The 19,645-nt window shown below is 38.0% G+C and overlaps 1 protein-coding gene across 1 annotated transcript in view; it reads left to right on the top strand.

Annotated features, from left to right (window-relative positions):
• ptprq (protein tyrosine phosphatase receptor type Q) overlaps positions 1 to 19,645 on the top strand; it is an 88,837-nt gene that overhangs the window by 23,913 nt on the left and 45,279 nt on the right. The window contains 17 exon segments of the mRNA XM_042335062.1: positions 661 to 860; positions 1,726 to 1,957; positions 3,769 to 3,897; positions 5,336 to 5,482; positions 6,727 to 6,899; positions 8,924 to 8,957; positions 10,028 to 10,189; positions 10,287 to 10,469; positions 11,245 to 11,352; positions 12,647 to 12,675; positions 12,677 to 12,929; positions 13,305 to 13,433; positions 15,752 to 15,934; positions 16,084 to 16,185; positions 17,183 to 17,303; positions 18,891 to 19,051; positions 19,399 to 19,544. Of these exon segments, the coding sequence (XP_042190996.1) occupies positions 661 to 860; positions 1,726 to 1,957; positions 3,769 to 3,897; positions 5,336 to 5,482; positions 6,727 to 6,899; positions 8,924 to 8,957; positions 10,028 to 10,189; positions 10,287 to 10,469; positions 11,245 to 11,352; positions 12,647 to 12,675; positions 12,677 to 12,929; positions 13,305 to 13,433; positions 15,752 to 15,934; positions 16,084 to 16,185; positions 17,183 to 17,303; positions 18,891 to 19,051; positions 19,399 to 19,544 (2,492 nt within the window).

The following is a 19,645-nucleotide window of genomic DNA, read 5'->3' as shown; positions in this document are numbered from 1 at the left end:
TATAATGGATGGATGCACAGTAAAAAATCCCTTCACTACATTCCAATATGTACTTCAGTCCTAATGTTAAAATAGCTCCCGTGCAGCACTGTGAACCTGTCCATGTCTGACAGCCCTGATGGTGCAGTGGATGGAGCTGCAGCTTACAGACCAGTAGCTCACTACTTTGAATCCTAGTTTGCCATGAGCTTGCTAGTTTTAACAAATTCATGGACGTAAATTAGGCCCTAGACACCCAAGGGTTAGGGAGGCTAAAACCAGACAAAGTTCCTGCACCTCAGCCCTCTCTATTATTGAGCATTGTGGGGCAGCTGAATAGGGAGAGGTCAGTCTTGCGATGCCCTGTACAGTTCGGTGGGCTGCTGCCACTCTGTTCTTGGCTGGCTTTAAAGATATTAGTGCCAAGGATCCCATGGGTGGGATACTGGAGGGCAACCAGTACCTGTGGACCCACATCTCTGCAAGAGGAGACAGGACCAGAAGCAGAGAAGTCTAAAAATAATTATACGTGTTAAGAATATTTTTGTTTTATGGGTTTGTTTCACTAAGTTGAAATGATCAACACACCTTTCCATACAAAGCACTTGCAGCCATTTTGAAAGGTCAAGTAAAATGTTTTCAGAACATTGAATTTACTTTTCTTACATGCTTGTTTTCCAGCTCCCGGTGCCGTTTCCTTGCTTTCTGCAACTGCTGTCAATCACACAACGGCCAATGTGACATGGTTTCTACCTCAACAACCGAATGGGAAGATTACTCAATTCAGAATAATTGTAAAATTTGCAAGAAGTGGAAAGCTGTCGAAAAATATGACTCTGAAGGCAGACTTGCTTTTCCCAAACACTTTAACACAATGTGAGGTAGGTGAGAAGAACTCAGTTTGAAGAACCTACTCAGTTTTTCCTTGTGGTTAAAGTTAATTGTGTATTAGCCTGGCTCAGTTGGTGGAAATTTGCCCTCTGGGTCAGAAGGTTGTGGGTTCAAGCCCCGTGTCTCGACTTGGAACTCATAAAGTCTAGTTTAACACTCCATTGCAGTGCTGGGGGTGTGCTGCATTGGTGGAGGTGCCATCATTTGCATGCACTATATCAAATGTAAGGATTATTATATAAATGCAAGTTGTTGAATACCAGCATGGTTTATATGTTGAGAAATACAGTTATCTTTCTTTTTACAGTGTTTTGAAATAATTATTTTAATGAACCAATTATGCATAAAAACCCCAAGAAAATCTGCAGGTTTTGTGAAATGTGACCCACTCAAAAATATACTGAATCCAATTTTCTAATGTACCAAAATATATCTATCTCACAGGGCTTTAGATCACAAAAGATCACAAGATGAAGGAGGCCTTTCAGCCAATTTATTCTCATCCTTCCAAATAACCATACTACTGTTCTTCATCACAACATTAAATTTAATTAAAAAAAAAGACTGAACTAACTTTTATTTAACAATATAAAGAAATGAGAAAGTCAATCTTTTCACGGATCATATATGATTATTGAATCCTATCCCATGTAAGCATCTGAGTGAAAGTTCTGCATAAATAGTCTCTAGATCTTAATTTGGCTGTTCCTAGGTCTCTTCCAATTCTGTTCCAATGAGTTGTATTTCCAAGCTGTCCTCGAATGCAATGTTAACACGGGACGATTACTTGGCACAATTCTAAACACAGACTGATTAGTGATTTACAGGTGAATATTGACTTTTGTGGTTGTGTAGGATGACGTTTCATCAAGTACCACTCCTTCAGCATCGCTTTCAACTTCAGCATCTGCTGGCACTGCATTTCAATCAGTCACGTCGGAAAACCCAGGGAGAGTAGCACTCCAGTCTGCCAGCGTTCTGGTGACTCATCTGAACCCGTACACCACCTACCTGTGTGAAGGGTCTGCGTTTACCAAAGAAGGGGAAGGTCAGATAACAAGTGCCTTGTTCAGAACACCAGAGTGGAGTAAGTGTTGTTGCACTCTTTGCTATGCATATTCATATTCAAAACATCAGTTCTTTGTTGCACTGAGTGCAACTTTTCATCAGCCAAGTAAAGTATGATGTTTGTATAACTAAAACAATATGCTTTTGAATCAGTATTAAGCACATCTGGTGTTAGATCTTGAACAGAGAAAGAAAAATAATTTATTTTAGAATTGCACAACTCTTTTTTAAAAAAAACATTTCTAATATATTTATTTGATGGTTGATCTTGCCTCATGACTTATGTGAAATCTGTGAACTGTAACAACCTCCTAAGCATTCTTTTACATAGAAACTCATCCAAAAGTTGGAATGATCTATACCATCTGTTCTTTCCTGGCTTTAAAGATATCAGTGGAATGTTAGAGCCACTCCCTGATTAAACACAACACTTTAGAATTAACCTTGCTTTCTTGATGTCAGGAACAAAGTAATACAAAACTGTGCTATCAATGTAAATTTAGTTTGTATTTCTTGAACCCCTGGGCTGCCTGCAGACTATCCTGTCTCCCTGAGCTGACCAGTTGTGTACATTTTGAGCAGTACATTTAACCTCAGCGATATACTTTTTCACTGGGAAAGCAGAAGGAACCTTTTCCAAAAAGTGCTTTGAAGGCCAGCAACCAATGAAAAGTTCTTACATTGAAGTTTGCCTGAGCCAGATCATAATTATCTGTGCTTAATTCTCCACAGCTGTTGGAAATGTAGCAATTCATGTCTCGATCCAGTCAATGACGCACTTACAGCTAAACCATGGGGAGTTTTGCAAATTGTAATTAGCCGTGTTCACTGAGCCACACACAATTGAAATTCTTCGCAAATGTAATTTAAGAGAGATGTTCCTGTGTTGTCATTTTGTCATGTAAATGTAGGAATTTTGCCATAAATGTTCTACGCAAACAGAAAATAATGCCCGCTTGGCTAAGGTGTATTCCATCTGCGCAAACATCTGTATTTCCCACGGATCAGTAGGAGGCAGAACTTCCCAGCTTTCTCAGTTCCTCAGTGAGTTTTCAGTTGAAACCATCTGGTGAATGTCAACAGACTGTCAGTAGTACTAATAAAAAAGCATGTTGACCTTAAGTATGCAAAGGCATGACCTATAGCCACAACATATTCCAGGATCAATCCCTGTTCTTTGTAAACGTTTGCATTGGCACTTTATCGCTCTTTACTTCATGAAAGTTGTGTATTTGTCAAAGCCTTGAACTTTACAGCTAGAATGGGATTGTCAGTGAGTTTTAGGTTAATCCTACTAGATTTCTGCGGACTGATCATTTAATGAAAATGATTATGGAAGGATCACTTACAAGAGCATATTACAAGACTAAGGATGAGTGAGGCTGTTTGTGAGCCATGTCGAAAACCCAGCTTTGCTGAAACGTTGCTTAAACATATGAAAAACTCTAAAACTGCTGGAAATGAACATAATAGTAATTTTATTCCTTGCTGAATTAACGGTCTTCTGTTGTAACGGTAAGGATGTATTATATGTTAGTCATGTTTGTATTATTAATGCTACATATGAAGTTTCTGTAAAGTGAAGAAACACCTTTGTTAATACTTGACTTACTCTATTCATTATGTTTAGTCTCAGTGTAAGATCTGCCCTTTATTAAACACCTTGAACCTCAGTCCATGTGACATTGCCAGGTAGTTTGTGCTAGAAAAAAATTAATATATTTTAAAAAAGTAACATTCTTAACTGTGATATTCTGGTGAATTGCATTTCATCAATGTGCATTGAACAGTTCGTGATCACTGAGCTAAAGGCTGAACAATGATTTTCAGTTCCAGAAGAACCACCTCAAAACCTAGTCTTCCGTAACCTCACATCAAAGTCATTTATAATCAACTGGGATCCACCACTGACTATAACAGGAAGATTATTTTACAGAGTTGAGCTTCGAGGGCCTTCAGGTAAGTGGTGTGATTATTCCAGAAAGTGATTTGTTTCTTTTACTGTCGACTTTTGAATAGCTAATTTACACGGAAACTATTAAAACTTTAAAAATAAATGCAGAAAAAGTAAACTTTAATTTTAGTTTATTCTGCTTTTTCACACTATGTTGCTATCAACAACAAGGAAAGCTCTGGCCTATTTAATTCAGTCCCCTCAGAATGAATCCTTGGACCACTGTGTCGCTTGCCATCTCAGTTCAGTGACTCCTTTGTTAACAGCATTGGAAAGTCAAATAGAGAACTGAAAAACTCTCTAATTTCAATCGGCCTGATCCACAAATACTTCCTTTACATTTCTTTTTGCTGGAATAAAACATCCCTCTAAATTCAGAACACATTGTACAAATTACACAGTTGTCAAGGTAGCGTTGGATTGGTATTGGTGTCAGTCATAAACTGATTGGTCCAACATACAGTGAACTAATTTATCTGAAACTCTACTCCAAAGGGCACAGATTAAGGTCAAACACTTGGAAAAATATCTGTGTGTGATATGGAGGAGAGAAGGGCTGTGACTGTGAATTCAAATTTTGTGGGTTCCAGAAGATCAGCTGGAGCTGACACGATGCAAATGACTTTGACCTGCTTAGTGGGCAGAGTCTGATACTCTCGACTAGTAGGTTCACATCGCTTAGTTGGTTGAACAGTAGGCTGAAGTGGGCTGTACATACTGGATGCTCCAGGCCCCTCTGCAACATAGAGTGCAACTGCTGACGAGCAGTGAATTAATTGAATGAGCACTCAAACACTGCCTCGCACACAGCATAGCTTCCAATTATGCTGCAACCTTCTTTAATAGTGTTAAACTGACCCTAGTTTTAAAAAGTGATCATTTCATGGATAGGTGTTTATTATGTATCACAAAGTAAACAAGCCATGCATTAGAATCCAGCTGTTCAGTCTATAATAGAGTTGAAAATATTATAAAGTAGAGCTGGGGTAGAGAGCTTGAAATCTGAGATGTCATTGCTCTCCAGTACTATTATTTTGGCGTCAGGTTGTGTGCCTGACACATGCAGAAACCCATCACTATTCTTAAGAGTGTCCGAAACCCACAGTGTTATGGGATCTTTGATATTCACCTGACCAACCTGATACAACATCTGAAGAATGTTACCTCAATAATAACAATAATAACGATTAATTATCCTGGCATTCAATATAGCGCTTTTCACATCAGGATGACATCTCAAAGTGAGCAATACAGCATTTCTCCAGTACTGCCCTGGACTATGAGTTTAAATCCCAACTTGGGGCTTGAACTCACAAGCCTATGATCCAGATTTGTGAGTGCTACCAATGGAGACAAACTAATGCCTGATGGCCCTACAGTAATCTCAAACACTTTCTATTTAAATTATTTGCAATGTATAATGATTTATCTATCTGGATTTAGGACGAATATCGTATAACACCACCAGAGACCTTAGGTTTTTCTTTGTGAATCTGCTGCCTTTTATAAAATATGAAGTCATTGTTACCCCAGAGACGGCAGTGGGACCTGGACCAAAAGCCAATGTGACAGTCATTACATCTCCAGAAGGTACAGTGTAAACCTACTGCACAATGTTGAAATAGAAATGTCTATAACATAACACTTCATACTTTTAGGTGATTCGGATGAGTGATTTTAATTAAATTCCCATTTGAATTTTTTCCCCACCAGTTTTTCTCCACCAGAATGGGAGGGAGGCATTTTTAAGAGCCTCGATTGCAAACACATTAAGGTTAAAACAAAATGCTATTTTGTTACTGCCTGCACAATTCAAACTGAAACAGCAATTTATTCAGTATACTGACAGATAACAATAAGGTGTAAACAGATCCCTGCTTTTCTCTCTCAATGCATCTCTGCCTGTCTGGCTGAATGCCTTCCTTTCCCATCTCACTCTTAATTAATTTCCAATAAGGTAGTGAAAGGTAATGCAGAAACATTTGTTTTGCGATAGGGATCATTTTGCCTGGTGACTTTTCTTTTGTGTTACAGCAGAGAATGAAGATTTTTACACTGCCACCATTAGATGGCAGCAATTGACAGATAACAGGAAAAAATGCTAAGTGGGAATACATTTTCTCCAAGAACGATTCTGACTAATGTTCGCCAGCCATTTTTGGAGTTTGCTGACTTTGAGGATTTGAAATTTGTTGTTTGCGAATATCACAGTGGGAGGTGCACAAAATAATCCTGGATTACTCACTGATTAATTTTCTCTCAACCCCTGTGAGAAAACACAGTCTTGCAGGATCAGTTGATGGTATGGCTGAGATCTAAAACTCAGGAATTGTGGCTGTGGAACAGTATCCCACCATTCCTTAGGTCAATACATTGAAGCAGTTAAGCACGCCTTAGTGTGCCACACAGTGCTCAGTAATTTAACCCGATTTATTTTATTGGAGAGAAATTCCACCTGGGAAAAGATTTACTCTACTTATGTGGCATTTTAGAGCGTTCAAATCAAAAATCTTAGTTACAGCCTTAATATGTAAGACAGTTTTCTGGGTAAATTCTATTGAGAACCACATAAACTGAGTAAATTTAAACCCAGGTAGAATTTCACCCCATATATTCCTTACATTTAAATGCAATAAAACAGGGTCATGTGATTAACCATGTTAAGTATATAATTAAGTATATAGTTAAGTTAACTATATAAATTACTTTCCCGGTAGGCAGGGATATCTTGTGGTATCCCTGGTATTTTTNAAAATTTGAATGTTACTAAAGCTTCATTTTCAAAATTATAATGAAAATCTTTAACTTTAACTGCTCTGCTTTTTTTTCATAAGTTCCAGGCAAAGTCTCTCATTTAACAGCAACAGAAGTAGAAGCTGAGTCTGTGACACTGGAATGGAGAAAGCCTCGCCAGCCAAATGGTGTTATTACCCGGTATCGAATTAATGTTCTGCTAACGAAATCACAAACATCTGTACAAAATATAATCTTGACTGAAAACCTCCAGGTACATTGTTTCCCCCTTGTATTTTATTTGGAAATTATAGGCCTGAAATGCCACTAAGTGGTAACCTGCAAGAGTATTTTGTCTTCAATCTTAGGATCATGCAGACGTGTGGAAAATACTTCAATTCAATTTTAAATTGGAATGTTGGTTTCCATGGTTCTTGAAAGGATTCCAAATTTAAGAATTTTGCATGGTCTCAAAGTGTTAGACAAAATGGTCCTAATGTTAAAACAAGGTGGAATTTAGGCTTTATAAATATTCATTGTTTTTCATACATGTTATGATGTAAAATATTCCATGTAAATATGTAAAATGATGTTAAATATTCCACTTTGTTTTTAAAAAAATATAAACCATCCTTCTGCTGAAGAATGAATTTGAACATTTTGCACCTGAAGAAGTGTTTTCTAATATGATTGAAATTTTCTGGTGTTTCCTTTTATCTTCACTCGTATGTAAGGGAGTAATTGTGGACGTTCATTGTCAGTATTAAACTTGTGGGAACTCGCAATGAAGCAGCAAGTGTTCTCATCAGTCAACAAGGCTTCATTACAGAAACAACAATTTCAGACCATTAACACATTTTAAACGTTAGAAAAGAGAAGTTATTGTGAGACTTCGTAGCGGGATTAATTACTAAATAACGCAGTACATTTGGCCACAAAATCTTCAGGCATTTTGAAGCTAGGGCAACAGAAGAGCTCAGAATTAACTTTATGAGTCCAAAAAAGGTCTCAAGCTCTGACTTGATATCATATTTATCCCTGATTTATATTGCTGGTGATCAGCCATTGGGTTCATCAGATGGATCATAAAGCGGTTAAAAGCAATAATGGTATGGGAGCACTTCAAATAATTTCCACAAAGTATGCAAGCAATTGCTGAATCAAAAATTGTTGCCAAATTTTCAGCTGTGAACAGATGATAACTGACGTCTTCCAATAAGAGAATAAACTATCCCTTAAAAAGAGTTGGATGTACTTTCATTGTGTTTTGCGCCTGAGAGATTACCACAATGAAATGTAGGGGATCCCTGTTGTAGCACACTTTGATGACATGCTGACATTCTGTGGACCCACACTATCCGGAAGAGTGATTCACGCACATTTCTAGCACTCTGAACAACTTCTGGGTCATCGAGTTGCCGGTACTATCACATCACATCACTTCCTGTGTATTGCGCACTATACACTGGAAGCATCACTGATGTAATTTCTAGCGGAAGCATTGCTATTGTTCTTTTATCTGTGCTATGCACAGGCAGCATTGCTAATCACACTTACTGTGTGCATGCACAGTCCACAGGAAGTGACGTACGTGCCAACTGGAAATAGGCCATTTGCTTGTAAGGCAACCTCTGAACTATTGGGCCCAGATGACTTTCATGTAATGGACACCTAAAATAATAAGCTCTTGATTTTTTTAAGATGGTGCACTCATTATACATGCAATAAGTGTAACCTAAAGCAAAAAGACCTGTGCTTTTTTTACAATATATAATAATAATCCTTGCATTTGATATAGCGCTTTTCACGTCGGGAGGACGTCCCAAAGCGCTTCACAGAACACACTGTAAAGTGAATTGACTGTATATTTGTGGGCGAACGTGGCAGCCAATTGCGCACAGCAATGTCCCACAAACAGTCGTAGATTGAAAATGACCAATTTAATTATTGTTTTTTTTTTGGAGGGATTATTATTAGGCGTGTGGAGTAAAGAAACTTGCCCAAGGTTTCGCCCTCTGCCTGGAATTGAACTCAGGTCTCTCACTTGCAAAGCGAGTGCTCTAACCACTGAGCTACAGGACTCCACATAAAAAAATTAAGTTTATTCTGTTGTGATCACAGTTTAAAAACAAGACCAAATATACTGCACTAAATTATATTGCTTGATTTGTTTCAAACCAACCACTTTATGTGTTGTGAACCAAAGCGAATCATCTGATACCAGAAAAAGACTCTTAACTCTTTTAATATCAGTCCATTTAAATTTGTCTAAAAGACTATTAACTTTTTTTGTTCTAGGAAATTGATACCTCTCCTGAACCAGTAAATACTGGTACGTTGGATACAGAATCAAATACGATCATAACCACTTCTGAGGATGATGCACTGATATTTACGGACTTATATGAAGGCTCATCTGCTCTGTTTTCTGAGTCCTCATTAGAGCCCGCAGTAATCTCGACAACTTCTGCGCTCGCTGAAATAATAGGCACTTCTCGTACTGAAATGTCCGAGGCATCTACTTTTTATGAAAAAGACCCAACTGTATCTTCACCTGCTCAACTAACATCGCATGCCCAAGCTTTCTCTTCACCAGTAATTTATCCTAAAACATCACTGCCTGCCACGACTCACTCGGTGGCTTCTGCTGGATTCTACACTACTGCATTTACCACACAGACAGTCTCTAACTCCTTGGGGCCCTTTGAATCTCCTCCTACCGTCAGCAGGACTCTTCAGTCAAGAGCAAAGTTACACAGAAGATCAGTTATGACAGTTGTCAAGGCAGGTGGGACCGTGGAGACTTTGCTACCTCCAGGTTCCCCACTACCCCCTCTATTCAGGGCTTTGGCTAATGGCTTTCAAAACAGCACCAAAGGTAAATAGGTCACTGCTCCAGTATGCATTGACAACAGGTGGAGATGACCCTGTAGCATGGTGATGTCATTAGTGCATACACTTGCTTTTCAGAATCAACTAAAATACTTTATAAGGAATGTGTGTTTGACAGTGCAAGCAAGAGTTCTCTTATAAAGAATGGGATTTAAAGAATCATTTAAAGGATTTAAAGTCCTATCTACATTAATCGTTGTCAGGCTTTCCTAGAATACAAACCAAAAAAAAACCCTTTTATTCTTCTGTTTTTAGGAACGCTCCCCACATTTTTGCTCTTCTTTATTAATGCAGCTTGTTCTCATTTAACACTTATGAGGGAGTTTTAAAAGTTATTTTCAATTGCGCGCGTTAATATTTATTTCTGCTTCTGCCTTTTGCTTTCTGCGTTGCTTCCACATTTTCATAGTCATTTATTTTGTCTTCAAGTACAAATGTGTGTGTGTGTGAACCTTACGAAATGTAAGAAATATGAGACGGAGGAAGTTTTGCTTTTTCTACCTTGTGCAGGGAGTGAAAGCAGTCTCCAGGTCATTGACCTTACATCTGAGCAGCTGTCATATGTTGTGAGGCAACTCATACCTTACACTGATTACATTATCAGAGTGTCAGCCTTCACTATTGTTGGAGAGGGACCACCAACCAATATATCCTTAAAGACGCAGCAGCATGGTATGTTACCTAAGAAACTATGGTGTTTATTTTAAACATTACTTTGGTGTCTCAGATTTCTCAATGTTAACTAAACTTTTTCCTTTACTGTTTTCAGTGCCAAGTTCAGTGCAGAATATAATTTATAAAAATCTCACTTCCACATCTATTCTCTTATTTTGGGACCCTCCTGCTTTCCATAACGGTGTAATCACTCACTACACCATCTACTATGCTGTGGCGATGGACACTAAAAAAGCCTTTCACAAAGTAACAGTAAACACCAACGTTACTCTAACAGGTATTTTAATTACTAACAAGCTGAATTCAATTGTGTAGACAAGCAAAATCGATGTCTCAGTGATGAATTGTATTTCACCAGTGGAGGGTGAACATGCAAATCATTTTCATTATTATTTTTGGAAAAAAACTTAAAACATCTAATTAAAAGAAGTTGCAATTATTTATGCCCTATTTATACTGTGTTAATTTTTTAAATGTTAACCCAGCCGGTAATCTGGGCATGAACTGTATTTACTAGTAAAATTGTTTTCTAGTTAGGATGATTGGTTATTTCACAGGCTGTTTGTGCTCACTACATTCCAAAAATTTGCAAATGATTTATAAATAAAAATCATTTATGTCTTGAATTGGTTCCAAATATATCATAATTGATAAAATAGCCTCCACCAAAAACAAATTACTCTTCACTGGTCGAATATTGTGCCAGCAGTATTATACCTAGAAATATTCTTATGCTTTTGTACATTTTTAAACTCACCAACTGAAATTAAAATTACAAATGCAATTTACATTTTTATTCACCTTTCATGTCGGGAGGACGTCTCAAAGTGTTTCACCCAGCTGGGAGCCTGGTTGGGGGGGAGAGAAGAAAGGTAGCCCAAAGTTTGGTCCAAGAGATAGGTCTTAAAATGGATTTTGAAGGAGAGTAGGGAAGGGCCAAAGGCAAGGAAATGGGGCAAGGAAATAGTTAAGGAACATTTGAATTTGCTATTCTGACAGTAACTTATCTACAGAATCTAAAACTTGTTTTGTTTTTCTGCTTCTATTTGTAGATCTGAAAAAATACACAATTTATAAAGTTCGACTGACAGCATCGACTGCTATTGGTGAAAGCTCTCTCTCTGAAAGAGATAACATTTTTGTGCAAACTCTTGAAGATGGTAAGAAAAAGTGTAGCAATGATCTGTTCACAGAAATACACAAGGGTACCTTTCATTTTAAGCTGAGATTTTTCTTATTACTTTATTCTTTTATTCTATTAACCATAAATTATGATTGTGACTTGCAAATATATTTATTTTGATCTGTAACATTTTCATTCATTGTTGTGTCATGATTATAAGATTTTGCCTAGATCCTCAAAATAGTTCAGAATGTGATCTCTTCAACTAGTTACTTCTTATGAAGTTATCAGATCGAAATTATCTGTAAAACAGCAAAGGAGCCATGGGAGTGAGGCAGCGCACCATTTTATTTAACTTTTTGTGCCATTTTTTGTTAAAAATCAGAGAATTGTCGCAAATGTTGTATGCCTTGAGCTAGTGCATGTGTATCACATTTGGTCTTTGAGCTCATAGTCTCGGCTGACACTCCAATGTAATATTGGTGGTATGCTGCATTGTTTGAGGTGCCATACTTAGTATAAGACATTAAACAGAGTTCCGTCTGCCGAGTCAGGTTAATGTAAAGACCCTTACATAATCAGCTTCAATATCGTTTTCTCTCTACCACGCCCCCCACCCAAAAAAAATATACACACACATTAGGGAGAGACCATGTTACTTTATCCCTGTGAGACAATGGTTTATTCTTGCATGGATTGAATCTCTGCTGGTTGTACAAGGACTATGAACGATGAGTTTGAGCAGTTTGACTGAAGCCAGGTGCACAGCTCAGAACTAGAGTCGATTGGCTTTCTCAGACACACACCAGAGTGAAAGCTATGAAGAATGGAAGTGTCATAGTGGTTGAATGGTGATTTATTTTCAGATGTTAATAATAATAATAATCCTTGCATTTGATATAGCATCGTATCACGTCTTCGATACGTCCCAAAGCGCTTCACAGAATATACTGTGAAGTGAATTGACTGTATATTTTGTGAGCAAAATGCGCAACCAATTGCGATGTTCGTTTTTTGGAAAAGTAGAGGGAAATTTAAACTTCGCTCTGATCTATCTATACCACACATACACTAGGATTCCTTAAAGGTGATATTGGGGTATATTGAGTGCAAAACTTGTCTGTAGCCTAACACTGAAGTCCATATTTTGATAAACATAAAACCTTTATATGGAGTCTATATCCTTTGCCACCCCCATTCAGTCATTAATGTCAAATGCAGAACTGTAAACTGAAAGCTAGCGCAGGCGCAATCTCCTGAACAGGGGTTACAAATTAGTAATGCTGTGGAGGTCTTTGAAAACAAAGCGTTATGTTCTTTGAGTCTTTCAGAGCAATAGACACCTCCGTAAAACTTGACCTTTAAAAAATATTTCTGCAACTGCTGTGTACTTGAGCTGGTCACGTCCAGAGAAACCCAATGGTATTATTGTAAATTATGAAGTCACTTACACTAATCAGATTGATTCTTTCACAATGAATAGTTCAAAAACAGGAATTTGTCTCAGAAACCTAAAGCCATTCACTCCTTATAATGTCTCTGTGTAAATGTATACCAAGTACGGTCATGGGAATCTAACGTCTTTAACTATGCTTGTGGTGACTGAACAAGATGGTAAGTACTGATCTGTAATACTATCACTGTAAGACAGCGTTGGGGTATTAGGAATTTATATTTCTGCCAAGAACATGGAAGCGCACTGCTGTTACTTGGAAAATGGGAAATTATAGCTCTTACTCAATACATCAAACATGTTTTCTGCAGCTGGGATATAATTCTGATCCATTAAAAAAGCCATCTGTAGCTGTGAAATCTCTTTAACTGTTTGTGCCTACCAGGAGATTTTTTCACCTAAAGGCCATTCGCTTTAATGGAAGCTTTTCTTTTTCTTGCGAAGCAAAGGATTAACAATCAAATGGAGCAATATTTTGCTCTGCCCAGAGGTCCACGTGATTTAGAATGTACAAACTCATCTTGCTTTCTTTACAGCTCCTAGCAGTCCGCCCTTTAATGTGACCTGTAAGAGCATTAGTTCCACTGAGGTAGCAGTTTCACAAAACCCACCACTGAATGCCAATAGTATTATATTATTCTACACTGTAAATTATTGGAATGTCTGTGACTCCATTAAAAGCTTCCCGATATGAGACATCTCTACATTTGTAAGTTTTCCCAATACTCAGTTACTTTTTCTGCTACTACAGAGTTTGCAAGTGAAAAATCAAGTGAGTGATGTGCTAAAAAAGTAAACAAGTAAAAAAAAGTAAACAGCTTGCACACCAGCTTTTGACAGGGAGCAAAATATGTCTATCCATTATAAACTTCACAGTGGATAGTGAATTTATATCTGAACTGAACTAATATTATTTGTAGTCTGGGTGTCCACAGGATTCCAGGTATTCAGTTGCAAGAATGTTTTTACTTCATCGTGTCAGTTTTCATGTCAAAGCTGTTTGACTCTCCCTTTTACCTTTGCTGTAAAAAACCATTTCACCCATTGAGCTTGCTGCATCATTTTATTAGTTCGCCTTGAGCTCTTTATTTTTCTAATCCAATATCCTGGCCTTTCTCCATATCTCTTTGATACCCAAGTATCTAACCATTTCTCCTTTAAACATCTCAAATACTGTACGGTGCATTTATGGTCATCTGAGGCAGTTAGTACATTCCACAATCTCACAACTCTTTATCTACTTTATCAGTTCTCTATTCACTCAATAAACTTGCTATCAGAGAAAACTTCATGCACAGTCATTTCACTGTGGCACAACCATTTCAACAAAGTGCTATCACTGTGGGTTTGGTTCCATTCTGATAAATGCATTTGACACTGTTTTAGTTTTTAATCCACTTACTCCACAATTTGGCTGAGTTTTGATAGAGATTCACATGTCAGCCCTTAGAGCACACGCCTTTCAGTTATTTTTGTGGCTGCTGTTGTGTTTGTCGTGGAAATAAGAACCAAATATAGCACAGTTTCCAGTAAGAACTTTGCTGCTTGGTTCCAGTCAGGACTGCTATCAAAGTACTGTTTCATAGTGTTCGCAGTGGTCTCAAATATTCCCGCATGGCATAAATGGGGTGCAGTTAACTTCCGTAAACCAATAATTTCATCCAAACAGTGTGCAGTGCATCTTGTCCCTCCAGCAATCTGTACTGTGTCAACAAATGCTTGAGTTATGTTAAGTGTGCACCAATAGCATTTACATGTATTTTTTTGTATCTAAATTGAGAGATGTTATGTGTAACATATTTGTAACTAGTTACTCATAATCTTTAGATATGCAAAATTGAGGTGAGGTTTTACATTTAAACCATTAAATTACTTTCAGGAAGTAACAATTTAGTTGAATTAATAGGAGCATCAATGGAAATGGTGTAATTGATTTGAAATAATTTAATCTACAATACACCTTAAATATATCTACTTTTCTACAGCTAATACTTTGAACTTTATTGGTAAAAGCTTTACATAATCAGACTGTTGTTTGAGATTCTTCCTGCAGTTCTAGATAATCTTCCTCGTAATATGCTCTACCAAAAACTTAAACTCTAGTACAACTGTTTTGCCACTGCCCTTCTATCCCAATGACAAGATTGAGTTCTTCACAATTTCATACATAAGAGTTTGTGGTATACTTAATTGAATAAATGCTACTGACCAGAGTTTAAACATTGTTTTTCTGGTCAGGCGGGTGTCTGACACACGTGGAAACCTATCACCATACTTAATAGTATCCCAACTGAGATGAGGTTTCCGTGCATCCCACCTACATGCATAGGTGGAAATCCCAGAGATAGATTATTGGATTGGAATGCTGGATGGACGCATCCTGGGTACTGCTGGAGTCCAGCCAGCTCAAACCGCATAGCTTGCCATTGATAGTTCTGTCCAGCAAGCTTTCCCGCTGCTTGTCCAGCTAGGACCACCCTACCCGTTAGGGCTTTTGCTTGCAGGATTAACAGGAGCTGAGTGGGATGACTCCCTGCCCCAAGCACTGGTCAGCCCTTCCAAGGCCTGCCGATGAGCCAGGCTGGCTGTGCTGTCATCAGCAGTGCCCTCATTAATGGTCTCCTGAAGGGAGAGTGACTACAATTTCACTGTATATGCCAGCACACAATTTGGGAATGGTAACAAGATCAGTGGTGTTCTATTTATAAGCTCAGAAAAGATGGTGTTTTTTTTTGTTCTCTGCATATTGAGACACTTGCCTTATTCAGCATTAGGTCGATTCTGAGATTCCAATTTTTCCATTTTCTTTCCATTTCTTAAGTTTGTATCAAGTATAGAATAGACGTACAGTGTCAAATGAAGCTGTCAGAAAATCTATTTATTTTTCACTCATGGCAAAGAGCTGTTATATCTTTTCAATGGTAGCAAAATGTGGCTGAGCATATTTTTTATTGAGCATATTTTTTATTTATTTGCATTGCAGTTCCTGATGGTCCACCGCAAAACATCACGTATGTGCACCTTTCTCCGTCGGCTGTAGAAGTATTCTTCTCTCCACCAACAGCTCCAAATGGAATTATCCGTTTCTACACATTATATCTCATACCCTTGAATGGCAGTGAAAAGCGTATTATCAACAGCACAAATGTAACTGCTAAAATAACAGGTATGTTCAAGAATAATTGCTGGCCTTCCCTGGAATTAAAGAGTGGTTATATCTTTTCAAAGATATATATCTTATCTTTTCACATTTTGTTTTGCATGTACTGGTGATGCAAAACCAAAACTGTTTCTGCATTTACCATTTTGTTGTAGGTTTAAAGACTTATGAAAAATATATTTTAAAAATATCAGCAAGTACTAGCAAAGGCGAAGGAAATCAAAGTGAATCAATGTACATTTTAACCAGAGAAGACGGTAAGTAAAACTTTGAAGAACATTGAAATATTTGTTTTGATTGCTTTACGTTTAGTTTTCAGAATGCAATCTAAATCATTTAAAATCACGTTTTCTTCTCGTTAATTTGTTAGCACAAAGGTTAAATCATAATCCTCAAAACTGAACCTTTTATTTATAGCAACTTTGAGAATCAAGGTGGCTTTTTTGTTTGCTGGAATCCTGGTCCGATAAGCACACAGTTCAACACCTGTTGTGTGTCAGCCTGGCTCAGTTGGTAGTTGTGGGTTCAAGCTCCAGGTCAGGACTTTGAACTCCAGGATAACACTCCAATACAGTTCTGGGGGAGCACTGTATTGATGATGCTATCCATCAGTTGAGATGTTAAACTGAAGTTCCTTCTGACAGTTCAGATAGATGTCAAATATCTCATGATACTATTTGGAAAAGAGAAGGGAGTTTCTCCCGATTTCCTGGTCAACAGATACATTTGGTCATTCATTTCATGATTGTTTATGGAACAATGCTGTGTGCAAATTGACAGCTGGTTTGTCTATAAAACATACAGTCACTAGACTTTACAGTGTATCCTGTGATGTGCTTTGAGACTTCCTCTTATATGAAAGGGGATGTATCAAATATAAATGATTATTATTGTTACAAATAAGGAAAAGTCAGGAAGTGCTGCTTTCTTTCTGGTTGGTGAGGCATCTAGATGCCTTGTAGTGCATGCTAGGTTCAATGTGCGTTAGAATGCATTACATAATGACATAAACCGTACTTTGTTACATAATGCTGTAGTTGCATTTTAATGGTAAAGCTTTGGGTTATTTTTTAACACTTTGCTTATAACATGGCCGCTGAGCAACTGGATCCAGCCAACCATGCTATAAAGAGGTTCCCCTGTAGGGCATCATAAGAAGATGTTTAAAATGACAACTACTGTATTAATATTTCCCCATTTGGTAGCAGCCAACATTGACATTCTGCACTTTGCTGTTTTAATCACATTGAACAGTTCCTGTCTCTCCTCCACGATCATTGGCATCAGAACAATTATCTTTTACCACTGTACGTCTGTCATGGGAACCTCCCTTGGAGCCAAATGGAGTTATATTGTACTACACTGTTCATGTTTGGTAAGATACTTCTGCAAACAATAACATGGTTTTCAACATTCAGAGCACTTGCTAATTTGAATGCATGCCATTTTCCCATTTATTCCACTGTTATTATCAAATGATAATTGATTTTTCTCCTGTGTTTCTCCCATGTTTTGTTCGCCTACTTATATCACCTGTTAGGCTGCCTGCGGCGTAGAATAATTAATGCCTGCTATCCATTGCTGTTCCATGATGATAAGCCAGTTACAGGGTGATTCAAGCAACATAAGATGAATGATATCAGTTTTCCATCCTCGGAAATTGAATAGCTTGATCTTATTGGGGATGGGGTGGTGGATTTCAATTTAGTGACTTGGCTGAGAGGTAAAAATATTTGCCTCACAAAAGAAAGTGAGATGGAGGAATAAATGCTCTGTGTATTGACCACGCCATGGAAATATTTTAAATATTGGTACATGTACCTTATATATTATGTATACATTGTTGCATGCATCTTATACAAGCAAAAGCAAACACATGACATGCTTGGTGAAGGATTGGCAAATGATTACTGGCTGCCCCTTCGAAGGGTTGCAACGTAAGTCATTTAACACAAAGAAGGTGAAAACATTTTGCAAAGAAGATAGACAAAAATAAAATGGAACATATTTAAGCGGGAGAAGGGAATAGAGGGGTATGGGAGAGGGGATTAGGAGGGGTTGAGGCTTGTGTGAGTATTAACTCCAGCATGGGCTTGGGCTGAATGGTCTGTTTCCGTGCTGTATTACTTCATGCAATTCTGTGTAGTTGAAAGGACCATGACACAATCCCAAGCTGTAGCCTTTGTTATCTTGCCTACTCCTGCCACCTTCCCTGGCACCAAGTATTGACTTTCAGAAAAAGCCCACAAAAGGGTTCACAGGGGCTCCAGGAATGCTTGGGTCGGACCTACAGATCCCCAGTGATTTCCTTGTTAGACTGCCTAATGTAACCTTGGTTTGCGGAAGATACAACAACAACTACGTATATATCACCCTCCACTCAGGTTCACGTGTCAGAGTGCTTAACAGTGGCAGAGCTTGCCTCCGAGCTGGGGGTGGGGATGGGGTGGAGGTGACTGTAAGACCATGAAAAGGAAGATTTTCAGGCGGTTCTTGAAAAAGGGAAGAGAGTGAACAAGGCAGTGCGATTGAGGGAGAGTATTCAAGATAACTTCATTTGAAGGGTAGGTAATCTTCATTATAGAATCATAGAATATTACAGCACAGAAGGAGGCCACTCAGTCCATCATGCATGTGCCGGCTCTGTGCCGGAAGAGTTACCCAATCAGTCCCACTTCCCCAATCTTGCCCCATATCTTTGCAATTTTTTCCTTTTCAAGTACCTATCCAATTCCCTTTTGAAAGTTGTTATTGAATCTGTTTCCACAACCCTGTCAGGCAGTGCATTCCAGACTATAACAAGTCTTATTAGCCTTTGACCTGATAAATCAATTAAAGTGCATCTTATAAACAAAAACTGCAAAGGTATTGTTGGCTTAATACCTTAATTTAACATTTTTATGACTGATCATGTGAACGAGCGTTGATTTTTTTTCTTTTTTTGGTGTTACTTCATCTGCAGGAGTACAACCACACAACTCACTTTAAATGTGACTGGGACATCTGCACTGTTGACAGACTTAGAACATAATCGCGAACACCATGCTTTTGTAACAGCGAATACGAGGCATGGTGATGGAGGAATGAAAAGCAACAATATCACATTCCGATCATCTGAGGGTTGTAAGTGCTTACATTGAGTTTTGAAACCTGCTGGTACTTGAGTGGTGACACTGTTTGTAATAGTAAATGGTATTTTTAAAAAATATATAAATTAGCCTCTTGTTGATGAGAATCTGATGGAGAAATAAATATAATTGATAAGGAAATCTATAAAGAAAAATTAGCAGGGCTATGGAGTAAGAGCAAGGAGTGAGACTAGTTGGATTGCTCTTTCAAAGAGCCGGCAGAGGCATGATGGGCCGAATGGCCTCCTTCTGTGTTTCTCCTATGATTCCATAATAATGCATTACCCCGTTTACTCTTTTCAAAAATATCATTTTGAATTATATTGTATCTTTGTGCTTCAGCTCCAGGTGAACCACCAGGCAATGTTTCCTATGTTAACATAAGCTCGACTTCTGTTCAGGTTTTTTGGAATTCTCCTTACAAACCTAATGGAAACCTTCAATACTACACAATTTATTATAGAAATACTTCTGGCGTATTTACACTGGTAGGTATTTTCTGTTTTAAGGTCAACTTTCATCCATCTTCTCCGCTCAGGATCCCCCCCACACCCCCACCACCGAGTTTGTCTCCTAGTCAGTTGTGGGA

This window comes from Callorhinchus milii, unplaced genomic scaffold (assembly GCF_018977255.1).
Source record: "Callorhinchus milii isolate IMCB2004 unplaced genomic scaffold, IMCB_Cmil_1.0 Scaffold5, whole genome shotgun sequence".
Classification (NCBI taxonomy): domain Eukaryota; kingdom Metazoa; phylum Chordata; class Chondrichthyes; order Chimaeriformes; family Callorhinchidae; genus Callorhinchus; species Callorhinchus milii.
The sequence above is the reverse complement of the archived record's forward strand: the minus strand, read 5'-3'. Positions and strand labels throughout refer to the sequence as shown.